Source organism: Jaculus jaculus, chromosome 5, assembly GCF_020740685.1.
Source record: "Jaculus jaculus isolate mJacJac1 chromosome 5, mJacJac1.mat.Y.cur, whole genome shotgun sequence".
NCBI lineage: Eukaryota > Metazoa > Chordata > Mammalia > Rodentia > Dipodidae > Jaculus > Jaculus jaculus.
In genome coordinates, this window is record NC_059106.1 from 89027750 (window position 1) to 89055746 (window position 27997).

At 37.5% G+C, this 27997-nt stretch overlaps 1 protein-coding gene across 1 annotated transcript in view; it reads right to left on the reverse strand.

Moving 5' to 3' along the window:
* Faf1 (Fas associated factor 1) overlaps nt 1-27997 on the reverse strand; it is a 419279-nt gene that overhangs the window by 298071 nt on the left and 93211 nt on the right. The window contains exons 4-5 of the mRNA XM_004663235.3: nt 14888-15093; nt 6313-6404 (exon numbers count right to left, since the gene is read on the reverse strand). Coding sequence (XP_004663292.2) covers nt 6313-6404; nt 14888-15093 — 298 coding nt within the window. The remainder of the gene's footprint in view (nt 1-6312; nt 6405-14887; nt 15094-27997) is intronic.

Below are 27997 nucleotides of genomic sequence, written 5' to 3' on the forward strand. Positions count from 1 at the left end.
TTAAATAAATACCTACCAGCTTGATTTTTCTTTCTTTCTAGCTATATTTTGATGAAAGGTATAGAAATAACACAGAGCTAGATTAAAACAGGTAAAGATGTTTATCAATCAAACAGCATGAACCAGGTAAGAAATTGATGACTCATAACTGATCTGAACATACTATAAGAGAGGACAAGAAAGAAGTAACAGATGATCACAAAAAAGTAATAGAACTAGTGAATGAAGGTATAAATTGAGTTGGAAGATTGTTGGGAGATAGGTTATTAAAATAAATGAGCTTGGGCTAGAGAGATGACCTAGAGGTTAAGATGTTTGCCTGCAAAGCTTAAGGACACAGGTTTGATTGCCCAGTACCCATGTAAGCCAGATGCACAAGGGGAGATGTATGTGTTTGAAGTCAGTTTCCAGTGGACAAATGTTCTGGTACATCCATTTTCTCTATATATTTGCCTCATTCTCTATCTTTCTCTTTCACTCTCAAAATAAACTTTTTTGAATGACCCATATATTAATGCTACTTTCACTTTTGGTTAGAGAAGCTTCTCTTTTCAAAAGGTGGTGACCTCTGGAAGGCACCACAGTGCTGAGAAGTGACAGAGGAGTGCTCAGCACTGAAACATCTCTATCACACCTTCCAAGGCTCAGGGTCCACTATGGAAGAGGTGGCAGAAAGAATGTAAGAGCCAGAAAAAGGGAAGGACTACTTCCAGACACAAAATGGCCTAGATATCAATGACCTTGCAGTGCCTCATACTACCTACACAAGACTCTCATAATAGGAGGAAAAGATAATGACATTAAAATAAATTCAGATAATCATGGAAAATGTTAATAAAAATTTTTAAAAAATAAATAATTTTAAAAAATAAAAAAATAAATTCAGACTAATTGAAAGAGGGAAGGGATATGATGGGAGGGCGGATTTGTGAAAGGGAAAGTGAGGGGAGGGAATTATCAGGGCTTATTGTCTATAATTATTTGTCAATAAAAAAGTTTAAACAAAAAGAAATGAGCTAAAAAGGTGACAGATGGTTAATAAAAAGAAAACTTGAAATTAAAGTGAAAATTCTGCCATTATTAATATACATGTTAAAACCATGGAAATATACAACCAAAATAGAACAGAGTGGAAGATTTTTGCAGAGATGTTCAAGGAACTAAAAAGCCAATACATTAAAAGAATCATTTTCAAAAAATAAGAACTGAAATAGAGAAGAATTACAAACCAGTAGCTAATAAAAAAAAAAGAGGAAATAAGGGAAGATGATGACTTCAGGAAATAAAAGACAACTTGACAAAAAGAAAAATTCTATCTGAATGAGCTTTGAAGAGGAAAGACAAATAAAATCTAGAAGTAACAATGAGGGCATATATTTTCCACTTTTTTCTGGGGTATGAGAACTTCCAGAATAAAATAGCATGAAGGCTACAAAGAAGCAAATGTCCTCAGGAAGAGTGATTTTAGTCAGAGGAAGACAATAAAGGGAAAGCACAGTGAAGAATCTGACAATAAAAATAATTTTCTTAATGTTCTTCCACAGTACATAGCAAAGGGGGTTAAGATCACAGTACCATCCAAACTTTTAAAAATCAGACAGATTGTCATCCACAAAGCACATGCTCAGTTGTGTCTTGGTCTTTTGTCCAAGATCAAATGTAAATAAATGCACACAAGAGAACTGCATAATCAAGCTACAAAAAAAAAAAAAGAAGGAAAAGAAAGAAAAAGAAAAGAAAAGAAAAGCACAAAACATTTCATAGTCATTGAATTAAGTTTATGATTTCATGTTGGGTCTCAGTCATAGCTATCCTTGGCCACATCCAATACATGAGTTACAGGCTATACATACCATGGAGGCATTATGAAGGAAAATGTACAGCTTATGAATTTTTAGGGTATGGGAATCTCACACTCTTTATGGTGACTGGCATAAATAGGGGTAAAAGATGTAATGAAATTAATTCTTGTTAAATCAGACCTCATTAGAGCAAGGTTGAAAGTTTTAGAAAGCAAGAAATGCTTAAAGCAAAAGCATGAAGTGCTTTGAGGAATCAAGAAATCCTGCAGATAGAGGCAAGGCCACCTGGGAAAGGGTGACCCAAGAGGATACATACAGAACCTATTCTTAACTGTTTCATGAGATAGTTCATTTTACTAAGTGTTCAATCATAGTTATACCCCAACTGTTTATATTAGAATGGATTTTTACTGTAAATTTCTTCTTTTTCCTTCTTGATGCTGGCTATAACCCATTCAATAAACTTCACAACCAATCACTACTAATGGTTTGTGATCCATCATTTGAAAAACAAATACTAGTAGATAATTAGCAATAATCTTGCAATCTAAGAGGAGACACTAAAATATGAAATTTTATGTCAAATATGCGAAATCCTTTTGAAATTGATGTGTTACCTCTAAGTGGATATACATTAGGAAATTATTTTTACTTTTTCACTATCCTGCTTTGTGGACTATATATAAATATTCAATCTTAGCATTTGATCCAGTCATTATTGTTCTTTTTTCATTTTACTATCCAGTGATTTCCTATTAAATCCTCCTCATCAGACCATGTGTGTCCTAAATAAGCAAACACTTTCTTTTAGGTCATTTATTCATTCATTCATTTGTGAACATCCATTTGATACCAATGACAACATGCATTCTACATACAATGGTAAAATAAATGAGGGCTGGAGAAATGGTTTAGCAGCTAAGGTGCTTGCCTGCAAAGCGTAAGGACCCAGGTTCAATTCCCCAGTACCCATTTAAGACATTTGCACTTGGTGGTGCATGCATCTAGGTTTGTTTCTAGTGGCTAGAGACCCTGAAGCATGCCCATTCTTTGCCCCTCCTTAAATAAATAAAAAAAAAAAACAGATATGATTCCTCTGCTCATGTTTTGATGCTAGTGTAGAAGCCAAATTAGATACAGAGATCTGATAGAGAACATAACATACAACAAAACATAAAAGCTTAAAAAGGAGCCTCGTAAACTCGTAAACCAGGTATGATGGCACATGCCTTTAATTCCAGCACTTGCAAAGCAGAAATAGGAGAAGTGCCATGAGTTTGTGGCCAACCTGGGACTACAGTGAGACCCGACCTCAAAAAATATAAAACAATAAATAAAATAAATAACTATCTATGTAAAGATTCTGCAGCAATAATGTATTCAAAGCATCTGAATTACATCTGTCAGGTGAATACATAAAGAACTTGTGACTATTAAAAGATTTTTAAGCAAACTAGAGAATAAAGGGTGATGGTAAGAAAAGTTCAAGGTGATAATGGAGAAGGGAGGGTAAAAGTGTTTTTTGTTTTTGAGACAAGCCCAACAAACTGTGTTTTCTTTAATGTGAGAGTGAGAGAGTGAAAGAGAGAGAGAATTGGTGTGTGAGGGCCTCCATCCACTGCAATAAAAACTCCAGACTTGTGCACTCCTCTGTGCACATATGCAACCTTCCGCACTTGCATCACTGTGCTTCTGGCTTACATGGGACCTGGAGAGTTGAACATGAGTCTTTAGGCTTCACAAGCAAGTGCCTTAACTGCTAAGCCATCTCTCCAGCCCAAAAGCTATGCTTTAACAGAAGAGCAACACAAATCAGTTCATGGATTGGAGAATGGAATTTAAAAGGGAAAAGGGGGGGGGTATTGCCATGGGACATTTTTATAATCACGGAAAATGTTAATGAAAATTGAGAAAAAAAAAATGGGCTGGAGAGATGGCTTAGCGGTTAAGGCACTTGCCTGTGAAGCCTAAGGACCCCGGTTCGAGGCTCGGTTCCCCAGGTCCCAAGTTAGCCAGATGCACAAGGGGGTGCACGCGTCTGAAGTTTGTTTGCAGAGGCTGGAAGCCCTGGCGCACCCATTCTCTCTCTCTCCCTCTATCTGTCTTTCTCTCTGTACCTGTTTGCTCTCAAATAAATAAATAAATAATTGGGGGAAAAAAAGCCTTTATAAAAAAAATTGAGAAAAAAATTAAAAAATTTTAAAAAAAGATCATTCTGGCTATTGGGTGGAGAATTAGGAGAATCTGTAGAAGGAAGTTGAGAAAACAATGATGAAATTATATTAGTCCAGCCACAGAGGTTAACAGCCTGGATTAGGCAGTTGCAATTTTAAAAAACAAAAGTGCTCATAGGTACTTAGTTGAGATATATTTTAGAGAGAGAGTTTGTAGGATTTACCAAAGGATTAGGTGATTTGAGCAATGGGTAAAGAATGATAACCACATTTATTAACTTAACAGTGGCTAAAGAAGTGCTATCGTATTGGGTAAAAGTGGTAGAGAAACAACACAGAAGGGAAGGTTAAGTTCGGTTTAAAGCTTGTAAAATTTGAGATGCCAATAAGATACACAAGTACAGAGCTGGATGTGGTGATGCACATCAGTTTCCCAAAACACTCTGGAAATGAAGGCAGGGGGATCAGAAGTTCAATGCCAGCTTTGGCTACGTAGCAAGTTCAAGGTTATATAAGAACCCTACCCAAATCACCATGAAAAAGAAAAAAAAACACTAGTAAGCTTAGCATTTTGGATATATGACTTCAGAGAGGTACATGACAGAAATATAAATTTGGAATCAGCAGAAAATTAATTATGTAAGAGTAGCAGAAATGACTTATGGAAATGTATATTTAAATAAGTAACAAAGTATTATGTATAACAAAATCTGAAAATATAGTGTTTTAGAACTTTTTTTTAAATGACTGCCTTTCTCTTCACAAACTACTAAAAATGCCACACAACTTGTTTTCATAAATATAGGTATGTGGCCAGGAGTGGTGGAGCATGTTTTTAATCTCAACACTATGGAGGCATAGGTAGGACTGCTGTGAGTTCAAGGCCACCTGGAGACTACATAGTGAATTCCAGGTCAGTATGGGCTACAGTGATACCCTATCTCAAAATAATAATAATAATAATAGTTTGTTAATCATACATATATACATACATACATACTCTATATCTATGAATACATCTGTGTAAATAATTTTATTTGGTGGTGTACTTCTGTCAAAGTTGTTCATTTACAGTCAGAACTTTATTTTAAAACTTAAAAGAATAAAAAACCCTGACTCAGAGTAACCAATTACTGGGAAAGAAGTTCAATAGTAGAGTACCTGCATAGCATGGATGAGTCTCTGGATCTCATCTTCAGAACCATGCAGCACCAGGGGTCAGCAAAATAAGGGCCTGGGAAAATCTAACTTGTTGCCTATTTTTATATGGTCTATGAGTTACGAATAGTTTTACATTTTAAATTCATTCTATGCACTGCCACTATCCAAAGAAATGAAGAAAATATTCTTACCATTTAAATTTTCCAAGTTTAAAGTTTCCAATTATCTTTGCTCCATATGTAATACTTGGCATAAATGTGCACAGTGTATGTGACTTCTTTCAAGCCAGTAAATAACTGTTCAGTAAATTATTATCCCAGGGCACTCACTGACACCCTAAGAGGTTTAAGAAAAAGGTAAACACTCTCAAAAGAAGGTGCCAAACCCATATAAAACACTTAAAAATAAGAAAAACATGCCATATAGTATTGTAACTGAGCACCTAACTGAACTTAAATTCTTTTTTGGTTTAGCATAAAAATGCCTTAGCTTGAAAAACATTGTGTAGGGATTAAACTAAATTACCTTTACCAAATTTACTTATAACATATGTAAAAACAATTTTTTAGGCCAGGCATGGTGGTACATGTCTCAGCTCCCAGCACTTGGGCATAAAGGCAGGGGGATGAGGAGGAAATCAAGTCCAGCCTGAGCTATATATTGAGTTCAAGGCCAGACTGGGCTACATGAGACCCTGTTTCATAAAACCAACAAACAACAACAACAAAAACCAGTTGCCGGGTGTGGTGGCACACACCTTTAATCCCAGCACTCGGGAGGCAGAGGTAGGAGGATTGCCATGAGCTTCAGGCCACCCTAAGACCTCGAAAAACCAAAAAACAAAACAAAACAAAAAAACAGTAAACAGTAAACAAAAACCAAAATAATTTTTCAAGTATTTTATTCATTTATTTCAGAGACAGAAAGAGACAGAAATACAGAGACAGAGAATGGGTACACCAAGGCCTCCAGTCACTGCAAATGAACTCCAGAAGCATCTCCACCTTGTGCATCTGGCTTATGTTTGTCCTGGGGAATCAAACCTGGGTGTTTGGCTTTGTAGGCAAGTTCCTTAACTGCTAAGCCATCCCTCCAGCCGCCAAAATAATTTTATTCATAATTTAATCAAATTATATAACTATTTTCTTTTCCTTCTAAGCAATTAAGAAACTCACACTGTCTTCCACATCTCCAGTCTTCCAACCTTTCAATAGCATTTTAGGCACAGGTATATGAAGTTCGTTCTCTAGAATCTGTTTAATTTCTCCTGTATAAATAAGAAGAAACCAAATATTACAAACAAAATAACACAATCACAATCAACAACTGACTATGTCAGTACTACCATGAATATCTGGTATACAGTGTAGAGTTAGTGACATTTGACCAGTGAATGGTTGTTTAAAAATTTAGTACTAGCTGGGCGTGGTGATGCATGCCTTTAATCCCAGTCCTTGGGGGCCAGAGGTAGGAGGATCGCCATGAGTTCGAGGCCACCCTGAGACTCCACAGTGAATTCCAGGTCAACCTGGGCTAGAGTGAGACCCTACCTTGAAAAACAAAACAAACAAACAAACAAAAAAAAGAATAAAAAATAAATAAAAATTTAGTACTCTAAATTTCAAATCTCCTTGAACAAGCAATATGTTGTCCCTATGATGAATTCAAAGTTAATTATAGTAAGAAAAACTCTACACTTTATTAAATAACTAATTATGCAATTCACTTTTTAAAAAAACAATGCTTTTAAAAAGAAATAGACATCAGTGATTGAGAATTTGAAAAGAAACTTATCAACTAACCATATACCATACACTCAGCCACATGGTAAGAATAGCACATAAAGGAACATTTTGTTATTAAAATTTTACTGTAAGGACATAAAATAACTTGCCTATTTTTATTTCTACATCTGTAAAATGGATAGTCCTGTGTTATATGTTACCTGCCCACAATGTAGAGAGAATTACAATATGAATATATAGGTATATCAGGGCATCCTGTCAATGCAGAAGAATTCCAGATACATGCACACTTTGTGCCTCTTGCTTGGGTACTGGGGAATTGAACCTGGGCAGTCAGGCTTTATAAGCAAGTGCTTTTAACTACTGAGTCCACTCCAGCCTCCCCCTCCTTTTTTTTTTCATTTCTGTTTCCAGCTTTTTGTCTTCATTGAATTGAGTGTCCTTGACTGTTGGAGTTTGGCTATACTGTGCATCCCAGCTACACTTGAAAGTGGATTTACATTGCGTTTGAAATCATACTTGGTTTAAGTTTCATTCCACATATACTCACTCTGTAGTCTCAGGGTGGGCTCGAACTCTCAGCGATCCTCCTACCTCTGCCTCCCGAGTGCTGGGATTAAAGGCGTGCGCCACCATGCCCGGCTTTGGAATTTCCCTTCTTAATTCCAAAGTTCAAATGATAAGAGTGACAAGTGTACAAAACACTGTGCCTTTATATAGATGTGCTCACAGCAACCCAGAACAACACTTGTATCATTACCAAAGTTAAATGTGTATATCTGTATTCCTGGTGATTCTGGTCATGTCTCTCTTGCATTATATGATCTATAAGAACAGGTTCAGACTACATTTGGTTAACAGCTTTAGAAGATTTCAGAATGTTCATGGTAGGAGAAAATTAAGCCTATCATTTCAGGTAATAGTAACTGCTATTTTTTTTTTTATCTTATGTATACAACTGCTGTTCTAACTTTATCTCCTCTTACTTACAGTCAGCCCACAATCAGGTATCCTAAGACAACCTCGCCCTCCAAGGCCGGAAAATCTATAAGAATTCTCCCTGATTCCTCTTTACCTTTATTCTCTATACCCAGCATCTTTCTATAGGACTATCTTCATCCATTATATCAGTGCGCTTTTTGGTCCCCTACAGTAGTCTTCCTTCCAACTGCTATATCTGATAATCCCACTCAGCTCAAAGAAGCAGACTGGTCATTGCCTCAATATTCTAATGGTAGTTAAGGTTTCTGCTTCAGAGAGAAGAATGAGGCAGTTTAGGGGTAATGGGCCACAAAACTAAAAGCAAGGAACATAATGTCCTTTAGCCTGTCCTTGCAGGAAGGAGTTCTCTCCTAGATCTGTTTGCCCTTGTACTCAACCTGAGTCCCTGCCTATACAACTGTCCCCCTTCTAGAATAGACAAGTGCCCCTTTTGAGAAAGTTTCACCCTTCTTGGAAGACAGTCTGAGTGATCAATTGTGCCCCCATCCAGAACCTAGAAAAGGTTCCAATTTCGCTGTCTAGATGAGCTTCTCAAATCTCTCTTGTCCTCTTGGTCAAGAGCTCTACATTTCTTAAAAGAATTCTTCAAAATTATTTATGATTAGAACATGAGACTCTGATGGTTTTGGTAAGCAAATAAAACTGCAGAAACAGAGGACAGTAAAACATTTAACAAGGTAATGTAGTTACCACTAGGTGTCACTCTGGTATAAACTTCTTGACTAGCCTTGCTTGAGTGTAAGTGTATATGTGTGCATGTACGTGTGTGCGTGTGTGTGGTTGTGGTGTGTATACATATGTGTGCACCCCTGTGTGCATTCCTGTGACAGTCAGAGGAGAAAATCAGGGGTTTTCCTCTATTAGTCTTCTATTTGCTCCCTTGAAGCAGAGTCTCTGTCCCAGAACTGCCTTTTCTTGATTATACTGACTCAACAGTGGGCCCCAGAATCGCCTGTCTCTATTCCCCACATGACTGGGGTTAAAGGCTATGTAGCCACATCCAGCTTTTCACATGTGTGTTGGGGAGTCTCAGGTCCTCTCGGGCTCTCTTACTTGTGTGGCAAATGCTTTTATCCACTAAGCCATTCCTCTAGCTTCTAGCCTTGCCTTTATATCTTGTTCCCTCATCTGGTAATAAACATGAAAAGCTGCATCATGTTGCTAAACATCTCTTTTCATTTTACAATGCATGTATCTAGTGAACAGTATTTATTCAATTCCTGAGTAACAGTGATATGATCTATAACAATTATATTGTAGATCACAAAAGCAAATGTATTTTCAAATAACCTATGGTGAATAAATGAATTTATATATACAAACGTACACTCTTTTTATACAGCAAAACATTTCCTCAGCAGGTATAACTGACAAATCTTGCACTTAGAGAAAGAACTTTAATAATAAGATGATGTCTCTAAGCTTGGAAGTTAATATGCAGGTGAGAAACTTACACACAAAGAATAATATGATGCTTTAAAATTAATTTTTAATATCCTTATTTGAGAGAGAGAAAGAGGCAAACAAAGAGGGAGTATATGAGCACACAAGGGCCTCTTACCATTGTAATGAACTCCAGATGCATGTGCTACTTTATGTGAGTACTGTGAAACTGAACCCAGGCGCCTGGCTTTACAATCAAGTGCCTTTAACCAAGTGAGTCATCTCTGCAGCCCGTAATAATTTTTAAAATAGTTCATGGGACCAAAGAGTATAATTCAAATGAACTATGTCGACAGAGGTTAAGAAAGATAGGATGGAGAGATGGCTTAGCGGTTAAGCGCTTGCCTGTGAGGCCTAAGGACCCTAGTTCGAGGCTCGATTCTCCAGGACCCATGTTAGCCAGATGCACAAGGGGGCGCATGCATCTGGAGTTTGTTTGCAGTGGCTGTAGGCCCTGGCACACCCATTCTCTCTACCTCTTTATCTGCCTCTTTCTCTCTATGTCTGTTGCTCTGAAATAAATAAATAAAAATAAAACAAAAAAAATTTTTTTAAAAGAAAGAAAGACTTCACAAAAGGCATTGTTTTTGTTTGGAGTGGGGGGTGTTTTTGAGATAGGCTGACCTGGAATTTACTATGTAGTCTCAGGCTGTTAGGATATTTGCATTTCAGAAAAATCATACTAGGTCCATTATGGAAAAATATGGACTAAAGGAGTTAAAAAACAAAGCATATGGAAAATACATAGAGGAATTACTTTATAAGTCATGAACAACAAAGGGGATAAAAGTACAGGAGAAATTCAAGTGATACCATGACAGAACTAAATAAAGCAAATGCAATTAAAAATCCCAAATGAGACATTATTCAGTCATATAAATTCAGGCATATGCATTGTAAAAAAAAAAAAAGAAAGAAAGAAAGAAAAGTTAAAATTTGTTTAATATTGGACTGCATTCCAATTTTCTTTAAAGAGCCAAAAAGAAATGTTTTGATATAGCACTGAATCCTACCCCTGCTAATAATATACATTAGAAACTAATAAAGTAAAATCAAAGTAAGTGGCATCTTTTACAAAAAGGTTATAACTAAAGTACCAAGGATGCTTTAACAATATTACTGAAAATTTATGTGAGCAACAAGAATAGCCAATTCTAATTAATACTGTAAAGAAAACATTTTAAAATACTAGTAGCTGCAGTTGGTGATTTAATAAATGTAAACTCCAGCTGGGGAAGTGTACTACCATCAGAGATGGAGGAGAGGAGAGGAAGAAAGGTCATTTAAATGTACTTCATTCAAAAGTGTGACAGTGAATTCATAATTGCATCTATTTGTCATATATTTTCTAAATCAATGCAATAAAAATGCAGCCCAGTAGCTGAGGAGAGGGCTCATTCAGTGAAGAGCTTGGAGCATGAGCAGTAGGACCTGAATTCAAACCTCCAGCAATCACATAAAAAGGAGAGCACAACAATGTGTGCCTGTAATGCCAATGACAGGGAGGCGCAGACAGGAGGATCACTGGGCCATGCCAGCCAGCATGCCCCAGTGAGCTCCTAAGAGTGAGCTCCTAAGGCAATGAGATAGAGTGAAGGGGGAATAAACTTGACATTGACCTCTGGTCTCTGCATGCATGTGCACCAATGTGTATGAGCAGCCACACGCATATGAACAAACATACACACGTGCATATCTACCAAACACATATGCACAAAAAAGGTATTTTAAAGTAACACAAACTGAAAGGGAAAACAATGGGAGTTGGGGGGAGGACACAAAGATCTAGTGAACTATATAACAGAGGCATCCTCGTTTCATCTAATTCATATTAATGAATATGGATAATCAGTATGAAGTTAGAATGCAGTTAGCAGGAGCTGAGGATTTAAATAGTTAAGAATGCTGAAACAGAATTTTTATTTTAGAATAGCTATTTAAAACTAGTTTAATGTGTGTTTCAGCTCTTACTAGACTATCATACATCATAGAATGGGTCTTGACTTTCAACTAATTTGCTTAATTTTATATATTTTTTGTTTTCTTGTATGTTCTTATATAGCTGTTGTATGCATAAGCCTTTGAGGAATAATGGACAAAATCACTCAACCTGAGAGTAAGAAGGAAATCTATACAGATATTAGAAAATGTTAATACCTGAGCATGGTCGTACATGCTTTTAGTCCCAGCACTCAGAAGGTTGATGTAGGAAGACTGCAGTGAGTTCAAGGCCAGCTTAAGCTATAGAGTGAGTTCTTGATCAACTTGGGCTAGAATGAGGCTCTGTCTCAAAAACACCCCCACACCAAAAAGTGCTACCAAGAATGGTGATTGGAATATATACATGGTATGGACACTACAGAAACAATATGAAGGTACCTCAAAATTTGAAAAACCCAAATGTCTTTTGATACAGCGATCCCATATTTTGGGCAAAGAACTAAAAATAAAAATATATAAAATATTCATACTTCTCTGATCAGTAAAAAATTACATAAAAAAACACAAAACAAAAATTATATATAATATCCATGAGGTAGAAATGACTTAAATGTCCATTTACAGATGAATGGATAAATACAATGTGGTATGGTACATATGTATATATAATAAAGTATTATTCAGTCTTAAAAAATAAGGATCCAGTCATATGCTACAAACTAGGTTAGCCCTGATTTGTTATGCTGAGTTAAATAAGCCAGTCACAAAAGGGCAGATACTGCATGGCTCCATTTCTAGTTAAATCACAGACTCATAAGATAATGATGGCTTCCTGGGCATTAAGGGAAGCAAATATGGAGAATTACATATCCAATAAATTATAGATCTTCATTTATTCAAGATGGTAATTTGCAAACACTCAGCAAGTATGTTCTGTACATTTAGAAACTTCTTCAGAAGGCAAGTATCATGTTGTTTTATTTTTACCACATTTTGTATTTACCACATAACTGGGAAGAATGTATGGAATAATTTGGTGCATTAGGGATAGAAATAATGGCAAATGGCTGATCTAGGGGAACAATAAAGACAGAATAAAGAAACAAATACTAACACCAAGAGTGGGTTGTAGACCATTCAATGAACTGAAAAAAAAATAATCAGTTATGACACAGATACAGAACAAAAGGTAAATAGGGTAATAAATAAAACTAAAAATATAGATAGGGCCAAGCCAAGCAGAGACCTAGAGGCCATGGAAAACATTAAAATTATATCCTAAAAACAATAGAACATTTGTTAATGGTGTTAAGTATGACATTAACATAATCTGATGAACGTTTGGAAGTGAGGACTCCTAACAGATTTACTTTTCAAGGTCAAATAGTCAAATTAATTAAGGAAGGATTTCCCACAAAAGAACAAAGGAGATATTTCAGAAATACTTGGGAGTTTAGATAAAAGGTGAAACTATATTAAAAATTGAAATTAAGACTAGAAAGGTGGCTTAACAGTTAAGGCACTTGCCTGCAAAGCCAAAGGACCTAGGTTCAATTCTCCAGGTACCACGTAAGCCAGATGCACAAGGTGGCACATGAATCTGTAGTTCATTTTCCGTAGATAAGGGCTCTGGCACACCCATCTCATATCTCTCTGTCTCCCCTCCCTTCCTCTCTGTCTCAAATAAAATTAAAAATTAAAATTATGTCTAAAGATGAAAAACGTTAAAATTAAAAATAAAACGTGAAGCTGGAGAGATAGCTTAATGGTTAAAGACACCTGCTTGCAAATCCTGGTGGCCTTTAAATGCCCCCCTGTCACATAAGGCCAGATGCACAAAGCAGTGTGTGCATATGGAATCTGTTTGCAGTGGCAGGAGGCCCTGGCATGCCCATTCACATTCTCACTTTCTCCCTTGTCTGCAAATAAATATATAATTTTTTTAAATATTTTTTGTTCATTTTTTTAAAATTTTTTTGTTCATTATTTATTTATTTATTTGAGAGTGACAGACACAGGGAGAAAGGCAGATAGAGGGAGAGAGAGAGAGGATGGGCGCACCAGGGCTTCCAGCCACTGCAAACGAACTCCAGACGCGTGCGCCCCCCTGTGCATCTGGCTAACGTGGGACCTGGGGAACCGAGCCTCGAACCGAGGTCCTTAGGCTTCACAGGCAAGCGCTTAACTGCTAAGCCATCTCTCCAGCCCATTATATAATGTTTTTAAAGAATGCAATGTCTAGTGAAAAGTAAAATGAGCTGCATGTGATGGTGCACGCCTTTAATCCCAGCACTTGAGAGGTAGGAGGATCACCATGAGTTCAAGGCCACCCTGTGACTGCATAGTGAATTACAGACTGAGCTAGAGTGAAACCCTACCTTGAAAAAGAAAACAAAAAGTAAACTGAATCAAATAATTTGAACCAAATTTGAGTTCAACATTGTTAAGCTGTAATGCCTTGGTGAAATTTGTTCAGAAATAACAGGCAAGTATTCTGAATTTCCTTTAATACAATGTTTTCAATGAGTGAAGAAAAGGTGACAGATAGAAACAAGCCCCATGCCTGACATTTATGTGCTATGGCTACAGTTTGAGTATGTCAATAAGATAGTATCAAAAAGCAAGCTTAAAAGAGACAATTAAGCAGTGATAGCCCTGTTCTTGTAAATGGGGATAGACACTTTTATTAAAGGGTTTCAAAAAGAAACCTCAGCCAGGCATGGTAGAGCACGCCTTTAATCCAAGCACCTGGGAGGTAGAGGGAGGAAGACTGCTGTGAGTTTGTTGTCACCCTGAGAGTACATAGTGAGTTCCAAGTCAGCCTGGGCTAGAGCGAAACCCTACCTCTAAATAAACAAAGCAATAACAACAAAAAAGAAAGCTCACTTGCTTTGCCCTTTCATATTCCACTATAGACATAGTGCTCATCCCCTCTAGAAAACACAGCATCAAGTTTCTAGCCTGAAAGCAGAAAGCAGGCATCACCAGACTATGAACCTACCAGTGCCTTAATCCTGGACTTACCAAATATCAAAATGTAAGAAAATTCATTTTAATCTTCTTTATAAAATCACTCATGTGTACATATTCCATTATGGCAGCAGAAGTTGACACAACCATATGGGAAATAAGTAAGCTTTAGTGGTAAAGTTAGTGTGCAATGTACTCAATAATTATTTTTTGAACCTCCTAGATGATTAGCTTGGACCAGTCCCAAAATGAAACACCATATACTTTTCCACATATGTGGGACAAAACAATTTTTTTCTTTTTATTTTTTTTAGTTTTTTTTTTTTCTTTTCTTTTTTGAGGTAGGGTCTCACTCTAGCCCAGGATGACCTGTAATTCACTATGTAATCTCAAACTGGCCTCACTCACTCTCACAGTGATTCTCCTACCTCTGCCTCTTGAGTGCTGCAATTAAAGGCATGCATCCCCATAGCCAGCTTCAAAACAAACATTCTTACTTACCTTCTAAGATAGTATTCAAAGTTAAAGCACTATAGCTTGTATGATAAACTATCCATTTCAATTTGCTTCTTTCCCCTTCTTATTCACAGTCAATTCAAAAGAATTTATATAAACTCATTGACAAAGGATTCATGAGGAAAATCCTTACCAACAGTACAGCTGTCTTCAAGTACCACATCAATATTTCTGTCTCTGTACTCAACTCTGAAGTCCAGCATTCGGGGTTGTCTTTCTACAATCTGCCGGGATGGCATTACAGGTCGAAATGCTGACGAAGAGGAGGGAGTAGGAACTGGAGCTGGGTGACTTGGTGGGTCAAATGCAGGGCCTGACATCATCTCACCTCCATATTCACTAAAATGTTGACATAAAAAAAGAATTATCATCAACCAAATTGTTACACATCACTACTAAGGGTCCTCACCACCCTTGGCTTGTGCATCCTTTCTATCAAGTTTACCTACCCATATGCTAAAGCTAAACTTTTGTTTCCTCCAATACACCTTTGCTAGTGATTAAAGGCCACATTATTCTCCTGCACATTCTTGCCTTTCTGTGCTTATTAGCCATATCAGATCATTTAGAATTCAGTTTACCTCATGTTGTCATGATGTTATTCAAACACTATTCTGAACTAGAAATTAAAGTGCCTTTTCCAGTCATGCTCATTGAATCATTATTTGAATCAATAAATGTATTTTCCATGAAGTTTTTGAAATTTACTGTCCTTTCCTTAAACCTTAATTCTATCTCACTTCCAGTCTTAAAAGATAGATTTTGGGCTGGAGAAATGGCTTAGTGGATAAGCACTTGCCTGTGAAGCCTAAGGACCCCGGTTCGAGGCTCAATTCCCCAGGACCCACGTTAGCCAGATGCACATGGGGGTGCATGCATCTGGAGTTCATTTGCAGTGGCTGAAAGCCCTGCCATGCCCATTCTCTGTCTCTCTCTACCTGCCTCTTTCTCTCTCTGTCTGTCACTCTCAAGTAAATAAATTAATTTTTTTTAAAGATGGATTTTTTTGAGATATTAGAAACAAAAAGAGAATAGGGCTGGAGAGATGACTTAGTGGTTAAGGAGCTTGCCAACAAAGCCAAAGGACCCAGGTTCAATTCCCCAGCACCCACATAAGCCAGATGCACAAGGTAATGCATGCATCTGGAGTTCATTTGCAGCAGCTGAAGGCCCTGGTGTGACCATTCATATTTCCCCCCCCCTCTAATAAATAAAAATGAATTTTAAAGATGAGATGAGGGAGAATAGGAAAAAAGCAGAAAAGCTCCCAGGCTTAGAGGGAGAAGTCCCTCCTGATCCTGGTGGGAGGGGTCCTGAAAGGGAAAGTTCTGGCCTCTCAATAGTGAACAAAGACCATGAGAAATTAAGGAGAAAGAATCTTATTTTTATTCTCTCTTAAAAATATGTTCTTAAAAGGGTAATTTTATTGTTGGCCAAAACAAACAAAAAAAAAAGATCAAAGAGGAATTTCCCTCATCTTAACATCAAATCCACACCCTAAATACACATATAAGCTCTTTCTTCTTGTAACACATCGGAGACATTTTCCCTGTGTGTACAAAATCTAAAAACATCTTCTTAGCTTTGTACTGAAGGTTTTACAATATCTTCAACACCTCCGTGTTGAAGTGCTTTCCAAGAAAACATGAGGGGCTGAGTTCAGATCTCAAAACTCTCTGTAAAGTCACACAAGGTAACGCATCTAAATCCCAGTGTTCCTATCGTAAGATATGAAGCAGAGACAGGAGAATCCTCAGAAGCTTGTAGGCCTGGTACCCTGGAATAGGCAGCAACAAATAGGAGACAATGCTTCAAACAAAGTAGAAGGCAAGGACTGACGTCCAAGAGTGCCCTCTGACCTCCACAACCACACCACACACCATAGCAGCATGCATATAGTATGTCCGCCCTGACACACACAAAACAGAGAGAGATTTAACAAGTTTAGCATATCCTAAGCTTCATTCATTAATTCGTCTCTAAGATTCACCCTCTGCCATTATAGTAGCCCAATTCAAAAACCTGTAGTGAGGCAGGCAAAGTGTGGTGATGCACACATTAAACCCAGGAACTTTGGAAGGCAGAGATCTGCAGCAGAACTGTATTTTCCTTTACTAGACATATGACCCAACAATGAGCACAGAGAAGGGAGTCAAGACATCCTTCCTCCTGTTTGTATGCATTTCCATTAGTATGGCCTGTAGGTTCCTCTGCTTTATTGTGTGTTTGGTTGTTCTGATTTGGTTTTTTCTAGGTAGGGTCTCACTGTAGCCCAGGCTGACCTGGAACTTACTCTGTACTACCAGGCTGGCCTCCAGCTCACTGAGATCTTCCTACCTCTTCCTCCCAGACACTGGTATTATAAATGTATGTGCCACTGTGCCCAGCCAGTCCTCTATGTTTTTGTGTTCCTTATCCTTTTTTAATTTTTTTAAGAATTATTCCCTCATGTGCCAGGTGCAACACAATATGCATTCACAGAAGTCTGATCTTCAGCTTCACAGGGTCTCTCTAAGACTGAAAGTTCTGTTAATGCCTCTGTTTTCCTAAACCTAAGAGAAATAACTTCTTGCAGGGGGTGTTACAAACAAGTGTATTAGTGACTTTCTTGGTACTGTGATAAAATACCTGACAAAAAACAAATTAAGGAAGAAAATGGTTTATTGGAGTTAGTTTGGAGCGGATACAACACATCATGCTGAAAACATAGTAGAAGGAACAGAAGTAGTCACACTAAAGTGATAATCATGAAGTAGGACAAACAAGAATTAGAACCAGGTTAAAAAACCTCAGGGCCAGCTCCCAAGTGACATATTTTTATAGATGCCACTTCCTGAAGATCCCACAACCTTCCCAACAGTGCCACCAACTGGATACCAAATGTTTTAACATATGGGCCTATGGAGGATATTTCACATTCAAACCACAGTTGGGAAAAAGCATGTGATGGAGAAAGCAAAGCAGCTTACTTAATGGCAGATAGGGAGACAGGATGTGGATGCAGATGTGGTATAGCCTCTTAGGACGTGTCGCCAGTAACCTACTTCCTATAAGTAGGCACTACCTAACAAGTTTCTAGAACCTCCCAAAATAGACCCACCAAATAGGAATCAAACCAAGCCTATGGGGAACATTTTACATTCAAACCTAACACTGGATTTCCTCAGCTTTACCTTTTTCTCTCCATACTGTTATGAACAACTCTACAGTAAATTTTCTCTGTTGAAAAACCTACAGCAATTTCATTTTCCTAACTAGATCTTGAAAACATATTTTAAAGATAAGATTAAATAATTGGTTTGATTAGATTTTTGGCCTTAAATTCACCTTCAGAACCTTGCAAACACAAAGTGGGATATTAGGGCATCAGGCTGCCTTTCCTAGTCCTGCCAGTCCACAGGCTATGGATAGCTAAATTAGCTACTACTATAATAGCTTTTCCTTACTCCTTTCATTGCCTTTCCCCCTGTGGGTAAGCTATAGTAGTTACCTTCTCCTTGCTGGAACAAAACACACAACCAGAAGCAGCTTAGTGGAGAAAGGGGATTATTTTAGGTTACAGTTTTTAGAGGAAGCTGCATCATGATGGGGAAAGTATGACAGAGCAAGTATCCAGTATGGCATATCTTGTCAAGCAGCAGGAAGGAAATATGAGTGAGCTAGCACTGATGGGTTCACTATAAAATCCCAAGGCCAGCCCCCAAGGACACAAGCTCTTAAAAGGCCCTACATCCCAAAGGCTCCATCTCTCAAAGTATCCACCAGTTCGGTACTAAGTAGGAGGCTTAATCACAAACACTTAAAGCTGTGAAGGACAAGTTATATTCAAACACCACAGACAATATAAATGGTTAAGAAGGAAATTTAGAGTGCTAGAAATATTGGAGCCCTCTTATATGACAGGATACAGCCAAGTATAATTAAAGTTAAACCTCTTAAGTGTTTCCTCAAGCTCTCAGGTGTACCAAGAAAAACAAAAAGGTGGGGGGAAGGAACTAGATTCATCCACTTGCTATCTTCCAGAAACCCACCTTATTATTAAAGACAGACAACACACCAGGGTTAAAGGACTTAAGAGAGTGTGTGTATACACACATTTAAATATATATAAACATATATACATTTAAACATATATAAATGCATATAGATTACATATATAAATACACACACACATACACACACACACATACAGTAAGCAAATAAATATAGAAAGCCAGGAGCTATGGCTATATTAATAACTGACAAAACAGATATTAAACCAAAAATAATCAAAAGAGTTAAAGAAAACCACTTAATAATCATCAAGGGAACAATTCAACAAGATAACATTATAGTCATATACAAACCAAATTTTATAAAGCAAAATCAAGTAGACATTAAGTAAGAAATAAATCCCAACCCAATAATAATAGTTATTTTAATACTTAACTGTGGTCAACAGACTGATTGTCTGAACAGAAAATAAACAAAGAAACAATCAAGTTAAACACCACCATAGATCAAATGGAATTAATACACATTTGCTAAACATTCTAGCCTAACTCTACAGAACACACAATCTTCTCAGCAGCTCATAGAACCTTTGCTAAAGTATATCACATATTAAGACATAAAACACGTTTTCACAAATTTAGGAAAACTGGCATAAACAAATGTATTATATCTGACCACAATGCAATTATGCTAGAAGTCCACAAAACAACAGAAAATACTCAACCTTCTGGACATTGAACACACTTATGAATGAGTCATTGAAGATATCAAAAACAAAATTTAAAAATTCCTAAAACTGTATAAAATGAAAAGACAACATACCAAACTTATGGGACACACTGAAGGTAGTCCTAAAAGGAAAGTTTATAGCTCTAAATGCCTGCAATACAAAAATAGAGAGATATCAAAAAAATAATAATTTAATGATCCATCTGAAGGGTTTGGGAAAACAAGAACTAACCAAACCCCAAAATGCTAGATGGAAGCGGGAAAGATGGTTAAGTGGTTAAAGCTGCTTGCTTGCAAACCCTTACAGCCTGGGTCCCCAGTACCCACATAAAGCTAAATACACAAAGTGGTGCATGCATCAGGAGTTTGTTTGCAGTGACTGGAGGCCATGGTGCACCCACTCTCGCTTGCTTTCCATCTGCTTCTTTGTCCCTGTCTCTCTCAACAAATAAAGAAATAAAATATATTTCTAAATGCTAGATGAAAAGAAATAATCAAGGGCTGAGAGATGCCTCCTTGACTAAAAAGACTTGCTTGCAAAGACTGCTGACCTGAGGTCAATTCTCTAGTACCCACATAAAGCCAGCTGCACAAAATGACACAAGTGTCTGGAGTCTGTCTGTAGCTGCAAGATACCCTGGGGTAAACCTATACTCTTTCTCTCATAAATAAATTAATATTTTTAAAATGAAATAATCAAGATCAGGGTGGAAATCAATAAAATGAAAATGTAGAAAAGAGCTGGAGCTTTGAAAAAAATAAATAAGACTGAAAATCCCAGGGCCAAATTTATCAAAAGAAAAAGAGAAAAGTCTGCTGTAATCAACAAAAGTAAAGATGAAAAAGGAGATAGTACAACAGATACCAATGAAATTGTCAGATTCATTAGGACATTATTTAAAAACCTATAACCCACAAAATTGGAAAATATGGAAAAATAGATTAATTTCTTGACTCATGCAACCTATCAAAACTAAACCCAGAAGACATAAATTACCTGAATAGAGATATAACATCTAATGAGATTTACAGAGTAATTAAAAGCATCCAAATTGGGGGAGGGGGCCGGTGTGGAGTGAGATGGATTTACTACCAAAATCTATGAAAACTTCATAGAACTAAAATCATTTCTTCAAATTATTGCATAAAGTTTAAAGGGAGGTGTTACAGTCAGTTCTTGTTGTTGGCAGAAAACACCCGAACAAGAGTAGCCTGGGGGAAAAATAACAAAGGTTTATTTTTGCTTGCAGACTTGAGGGAAGGGAAATGACAGCATGAGCAGAGGGTGGGCATTACCTCCTAACCATCATCAGATGGACAACAGCAACAGAAGTGTGCCAAACACTGACAAGAGGAAGCTGGCTATAACACCCATAAGCCCGCCCCTAACAATACACTGCCTCCAGGAGGCATTAATTCCCAAATCTCTATCAGCTGGGAACCTAGCATTCAGAATACCTAAGTTTATGGGGACACCTGAATCATACCACCATGTTCTACCCCAGGAACCCATAAACTGATAACCATACATGGTGTAAAATGCAATGCATTCAGTCCAAAATTAAAAGTTCCCATAGTTTCTAATCAATGCCAATGATATTCAAACATTCCCATAATCCAAGATCTTTTAATTGAGCCATAATTTAAAAACAAAAATATTAGCACAAAATAAACACTCACACTGCAAAAGATGGCACTGGGCATAGCAAAGAAATATTCAACCAATACAAGATTTAAACAGGGCAACCATCAAACTCTATAGTTCCAAGTCCGACAACTCTAGTCAACAACAAATTCTAAGTCTGATAATTCTAAACAATGACAAGTATCTGGAGTTCCAATTCTGTCCCAACACCTAGGCTACTCACAGTCATGGAAAGCTTCATCTGGTGCCAGCAACTCTCCTTGGCAGCTATTTCACAGTCCTGGCATCTCCACTGAGAATCTCCATTGCAACTCACAGTCCATCCACACACATCTCCATCGGGCCTGCAAGCATGTAATCTAACAAGCCTGCTTCACATTTCCCATGGCCATTTTCAAAATACAAAATCTCTTTCAGCAAATGGGGTAGGATATAAAATCACAACACAAAAATCACTAGTCTTCATGTATAATAAGGTCAAACATGGTGATAAATTAGAGAATCAGGCCCATTAATAATAGACACAAATTAAGTATTTTGGAATATCCCTGGCAAAGCAAGAGGAAAACATAAGACTGAAGAAAGAAGATGAGAAATGTCCAAGAAGATATAAAGATTTCCAATGCTTGTGGATCTGAAGAATACATGGTGAAAATAACCATCCACACAAAAGCAATATACAGACTTAATGCAATTCCAATAAAAATTCCAGTGCCATTCCTCATAAATAGAAACTAGTAATCTCAAAATTCATGTGGAAGAACAAAAGCGCTTGAATCATCAAAGAAGTTCTCAGTATTAAAGCTACTATTTGTAGTTTCACAATACTTGATATCAAAATGCATTACAAAGCTATTGTAATAAAAACCAGCATGAAGACTTCATTAGTTAAGATGGCAGCATAGGTACCAAAGCAGCCTAGGGGGGAAAAAGACCAAAATACACACTTCTACTAAAAAGTGAGGTGTATAGGAAATTGAAGTAGCAGCGGAGAAGTAGAAGAGATCCAGAGCATCCAGAGGCCACACAGGCCGGCAAAAGTGGCCCCGGCAGTTCCACCAACCTCAGCGGCAGAGGCGGCAGCAGAGGCGCACCAGAAAGCCGCCAGGCTCGGCTCCAGCCGCAGAAAAAGCCAGGGGAGGGGAGCTTCCACTCACACAAGAGATCTCCGAAACTCAAGAAACGTGAAGGGAGAACAGCAGTGAGCAACAGAGGAGCAGACCACGAGGTAGAAGAACACGTGGAACAGCAAAAGAACTAGAGCAGCTGTGGCTCCCTCCCCTCCCCCATGGACTGTGCCCAGCTCCAGTGAACAGAGCAGTGGTCCTGGGACCAGCCACGCCAACTTGAGCCTACAGCAGGAACCAAGCAGGAGCAGAGTCCGGCAGCAACATCAGCGGCTCCAGCACTAGTAACAGCAGCCCTAGCAGCAGCAGATCCAGTAGCAGCAGCAGCAGCAGCAGCAGACCCAGCAGCAACAGATCTAGTAGCGGCAGCAACGGAGGTGGACCTAGCAGCAGCAGCTTAAGCAGCAGCAGTTCCAGCAGTGGGGGTGCTGATCTGAATGGCCACAGTTGCCAGGCTTGGTTTGCCCCGCAGGAAAAGCCAGTGCCCAGCTCCAGAAATCAGAACATCAGCACAACGACCCAGCCAGCAACTTGACTGAGTCCAAAATCATCCAAGGTAACTGGGATTGTACCAGGGAAGGGTCTCACTTGGTCACAAGCTGACTTGGATCCCTCAACAGACCAGAAATCTTAACCTTTTTGTTGACAGAGGATCTGGTTGTTATAATAACTACTCTGGCATACATACTTGAGGCTATTTCTGATTGAACGTGTACACTGTTTAGTTAACTTTTAGAATCTACCTGTATTTTATTCCACTCAGCCTACATGAATACCCCCATAGCAGGCAAATTCAACCCCTAGGAACACCTTTATAGATACTCTGAGAGTCTTAAGAGCCACACCTAACACCTTAAGCTCCTACCCTGAAAATATATAACATCAAATCAATTGATACAGCTAAGAATACCCAGCTAGCTAGAAAATACAAGCATTAACTTAATCCAAGATGCAAAAATATATACATTATAACACAAGAAACACTAAAAAGCAAGACGATATAAATCCACCTAAAAGTATTAATGCATCAGAAATGACCTCCAGTGAGAACGAGTTAGAGGAAATGCCTGAGAAAGATTTCAAAAGAATGATTGTAAATATGTCAAAGAACAAAGAGGTCAAAGAACAAATCAAAGGAATAAAAGAGGAAATCAAAGAAGACACAGGATACCAATATAATGAAATAAAGAAAGCAATACAAGACATAAACAAGGAAACAGAAATAATAAAGAAAAATCAGAATTACTAGCAATGAAGAACACAGTTAATGAAATAAAAAACTCTGTAGAAAATCTCACCAGTACAATGGATGAAAGAGAGGACAGAATATCTAAGCTAGAAGACCAGGTGGCAGATCTAATACAGTCCAACAAAGAGAAAGACAAAAAAAGAAAAGTATGAGTGGGAATTTCAAGATATTCAGGACACTATGAAAAGATCAAATATAAGAATTCAGGGCATAGCAGAAGGAGAAGAATTCCACTCCAAAGGCATAGTAGGCGTCTTCAACAAAATCATAGAAGAAAATTTCCCCCAAATTGGGAAAGAGGTGCCAATGCAGATACAGGAAGCCTTTAAAACCCCAGCCAAACAAAACCTGGAAAGAACCTCTCCTCGCCATAGTATAATCAAACTTCCAAACAAACAAACCAAAGAAAAGATATTGAAAGCAGTTAGAGAGAAAAATCAAGTTACCTACAAAGGCAAGCCCATCAGGATTACAGCAGATTATTCAACACAAACTTTAAAAGCCAGAAGGGCTTGGAGTGATATAGTCCAAGTTCTGAAAGATAACAACTGTCAACCAAGGTTACTTTATCCTGCAAAGCTATCCATTCAAATAGATGGAGAAATAAGGACATTCCACGACAAAAGCAGGTTAAAGGAGTATTTGAAGACAAACCAGCTCTACAGAAAATACTTGATAGAATCTTCCATGCTGAAGAAAAGGAAAAGCACACATACAAGGAACCTAGAAAACACAAGCAATACTCAAACACTAGTTAACACAAGAGAGCACAGGTAGAACCAGAAAAAAAAAAAAATGGCAAACATTAATACACATCTTTCAATAATGTCTCTTAATATCAACGGCCTCAATGCCCCAACGAAAAGACATAGGTTTGCAGACTGGGTTAAAAAAGCAAGATCCTACAATTTGTTGTCTCCAAGAAACTCACCTTTCTACAAAGGATAGACATTATCTTAGGGCGAAAGGTTGGAAGACGGTGTTTCAAGCAAATGGGCCTAGAAAATAAGCAGGGGTTGCTATCCTAATATCTGACAAGGTAGACTTCAGCCCACATTATTCAAGAAAGATAAGGAAGGTCACTTTATATTGATTAAGGGCACACTCCAACAGGAGGTCATTACAATCCTAAACACATATACACACCTAACATGGGGGCTCCCAAATTCATCAAACAAACACTATTAGAACTAAGGTCACAGATGACACCAAACACAGTGGTGGTGGGTAACTTTAACACCCCACTCTCATCAACTGACAGGTCATCCCGGGGAAAAATAAACAGAGAGGCATCTGGACTAAATGAGGTCATAGAAGGAATGGACCTAACAGATATATACAGGACATTTCATCCAAAGGCTGCAGAATATACATTTTTTTCAGCAGCATATGGAACATTCTCTAAAATAGACGATATATTAGGACACAAAGCAAATCTTAACAAATTCAGGAAAATTGAAATAATTCCTTGCATTCTATCTGACCACAATGGAATTAAACTATAAATCAGTATCAAAATCTCTGGGACACAATGAAGGCAGTTCTAAGAGGTAAATTTATAGCCTTAAGTGCCTATATTAAGAAATTAGAAAGGTCGCAAGTAAACGGCCTAATGCTTCACCTTAAAGCCTTGGAAAAAGAAGAACAAGGCAAACCAAAAATCAGTAGGCAGGAAGAAATAATAACGATAAGGGCAGAAATTAATGAAATACAAACAAAACAAAAAAACAATCCAAAGAATTAATGAAACAAAGAGTTGGTTCTTTGAAAGGATAAACAAGATTGATAAACCCTTAGCAAATCTGACCAAAAGAAAGAGAGAAGAGACACAAATTAAAAAAATCAGAGATGAAAAAGGTAATATCACAACAGATTCCAGAGAAATTCAAAAAATCATATGGACATACTATAAAAGCATATACTCCACAAAGTATGAAAATCTGAAAGAAATGGATGCTTTCCTTGATTTATATGACCTACATAAATTAAATCAAAATGCGATTAATCACTTAAATAGACCTATAACAAACATGGAGATCCGAACAGTTATCAATAATCTCCCAACTAAAAAAAGCCAAGGCCCAAATGGATTCACTGCTGAATTTTACCAGACCTTTAAGGAAGAGCTTACACCATTGCTTCTTAAGCTTTTCCAGGAAATAGAAAAAGAAGGAATTCTACCAAACTCCTTCTATGAGGCCAGAATCACACTGATACCAAAACCAGGCAAAGATAGAACAAAAAAAGAAAATTACAGACCAATCTCCCACATGAACATAGATGCAAAAATTCTCAACAAAATATTGGCAAACAGAATACATAAGTATATCAAAAAGATCATTCACCCTGACCAACTAGGCTTTATCGATGGTTCAATATACGCAAATCTATAAATGTAATACATTATATAAACGGGTTGAAGGACAAAAATCACATGATCATCTCACTGGACGCAGAGAAAGCATTTGACAAAATCCAACATCCCTTCATGATAAAAGTCCTACAGAGACTGGGAATAGAAGGAACATATCTCAACATAATAAAAGCTATTTATCACAAGCCTACAGCCAACATATTACTAAATGGGGAAATACTGGAAACTTTTCCACTAAAACCAGGAATAAGACAAGGGTGTCCACTGTCCCCCACTTTTATTTAACATAGTTTTGGAAGTCTTAGCCATAGCAATAAGGCAAGAGACACACATAAAAGGGATACAAATTGGAAAGGAAGAGATCAAGTTATCATTACTTGCAGATGACATGATTCTACACATAAAGGACCCTAAAGACTCTACTAGCAAACTGTTAGTGCTGATAAAATCCTACAGCCATATAGCAGGATACAAAATAAATACACAGAAATCAGTAGCCTTCATATATGCTAACAAACACACAGAGGATGAAATCAGAGAATCACTCCCATTCACAATTGCATCAAAAAAATAAATAAATAAATAAAGTACCTTGGAATAAACTTAACCAAGGAAGTAAAGAATCCCTACAATGAGAATTTCTCAAGCGAGAAATTGCAGAGGACACTAGAAAGTGGAGAAACATCCCCTGTTCCTGGATTGGAAGAATCAATATTGTGAAAATGGCAATTTTACCAAAAGCAATCTACACATTTAATGCAATCCCTATCAAAATTCCAAAAGCATTCTTCATGGAAATAGAAAAAAACAATTCAAAAATTCATTTGGAATCACAAAAAACCGCGAATATCTAAAATAATACTGAGCAACAAAAATAAGGCTGGTGGTATCACCATACCTGATTTTAACCTATACTACAGAGCCATAGTAACAAAAACAGCATGGTACTGGCACAAAAACAGACATGTAGATCAGTGGAACAAAATAGAGGACCCAGATGTAAGGCCGAGTAGCTATAGCCACCTGATATTCGATAAAAATGCCAAAAATACTCATTGGAGAAAAGACAGCCTCTTCAGCAAATGGTGTTGGGAAAATTGGATATATATCTGCAGAAGGATGAAAATAGATCTCTCGCCATGTACAAGAATTAAGTCCAAATGGATTAAAGACCTTAACATCAGATCTGAAACTGTGAAACTGCTAGAGGAAAAAGTAGGGGAAACCCTCCAACATATTGGTCTTGTCAAAGACTTTCTGAATACAATCCCAATTGCTCAGGCAATAAAACCACAGATTAATCACTGGGAACTCATGAAATTAAAAAGATTTTGCACTGCAAATGACACAGTAAAAAAAGCAAAGAGGCAACCTACAGAATGGGAAAAAAATCTTCGCCAGCTATATATCTGATAGAGGATTAATATCTAGGATATACAAAGAACTCAAAAAGTTAAGTAATAAGGAATCAAAGAAGCCAATCACAAAAAATGGGCTATGGAGCTAAATAGAGCATTCTCAAAGGAAGAAATACGAATGGCATGTAAGCATCTAAAAAGATGCTAGTCATCAGGGAAATGCAGATTAAAACTACATTGAGATTCCATCTCACTCTTGTCAAATTGGCCACCATCATGAAAACAAATGATCATAAATGTTGGCGGGGATGTGAAAAAAGAGGAACCCTTCTACACTGCTGGTGGGAATGCAATCTGGTCCAGCCATTGTGGAAATCAGTGTGGAGGTTCCTAAAACAGCTAAAGATTGATCAACCATACGACCCAGCTATAGCACTCCTAGGCATATATCCTAACGACTCATCTCATTTCCTTAGAAGTACATGCTCAACCATGTTTATTGCTGCTCAATTTATAATAGCTGGGAAATGGAACCAGCCTAGATGTCCCTCAACTGATGAGTGGATAATGAAGATGTGGCACATTTATACAATGGAGTTCTACTCAGAGGTAAAGAAAAATGAAGTTATGAAATTTGCAGAAAAATGGATGGACCTGGAAAGGATTATACTAAGTAAGGTAACCCAGGCCCAGAAAGCCAAACGCCACATGTTCTCTCTCATATGTGGATCCTAGCTACAGATGACTGGGCTTCTGCGTGAGAATGAA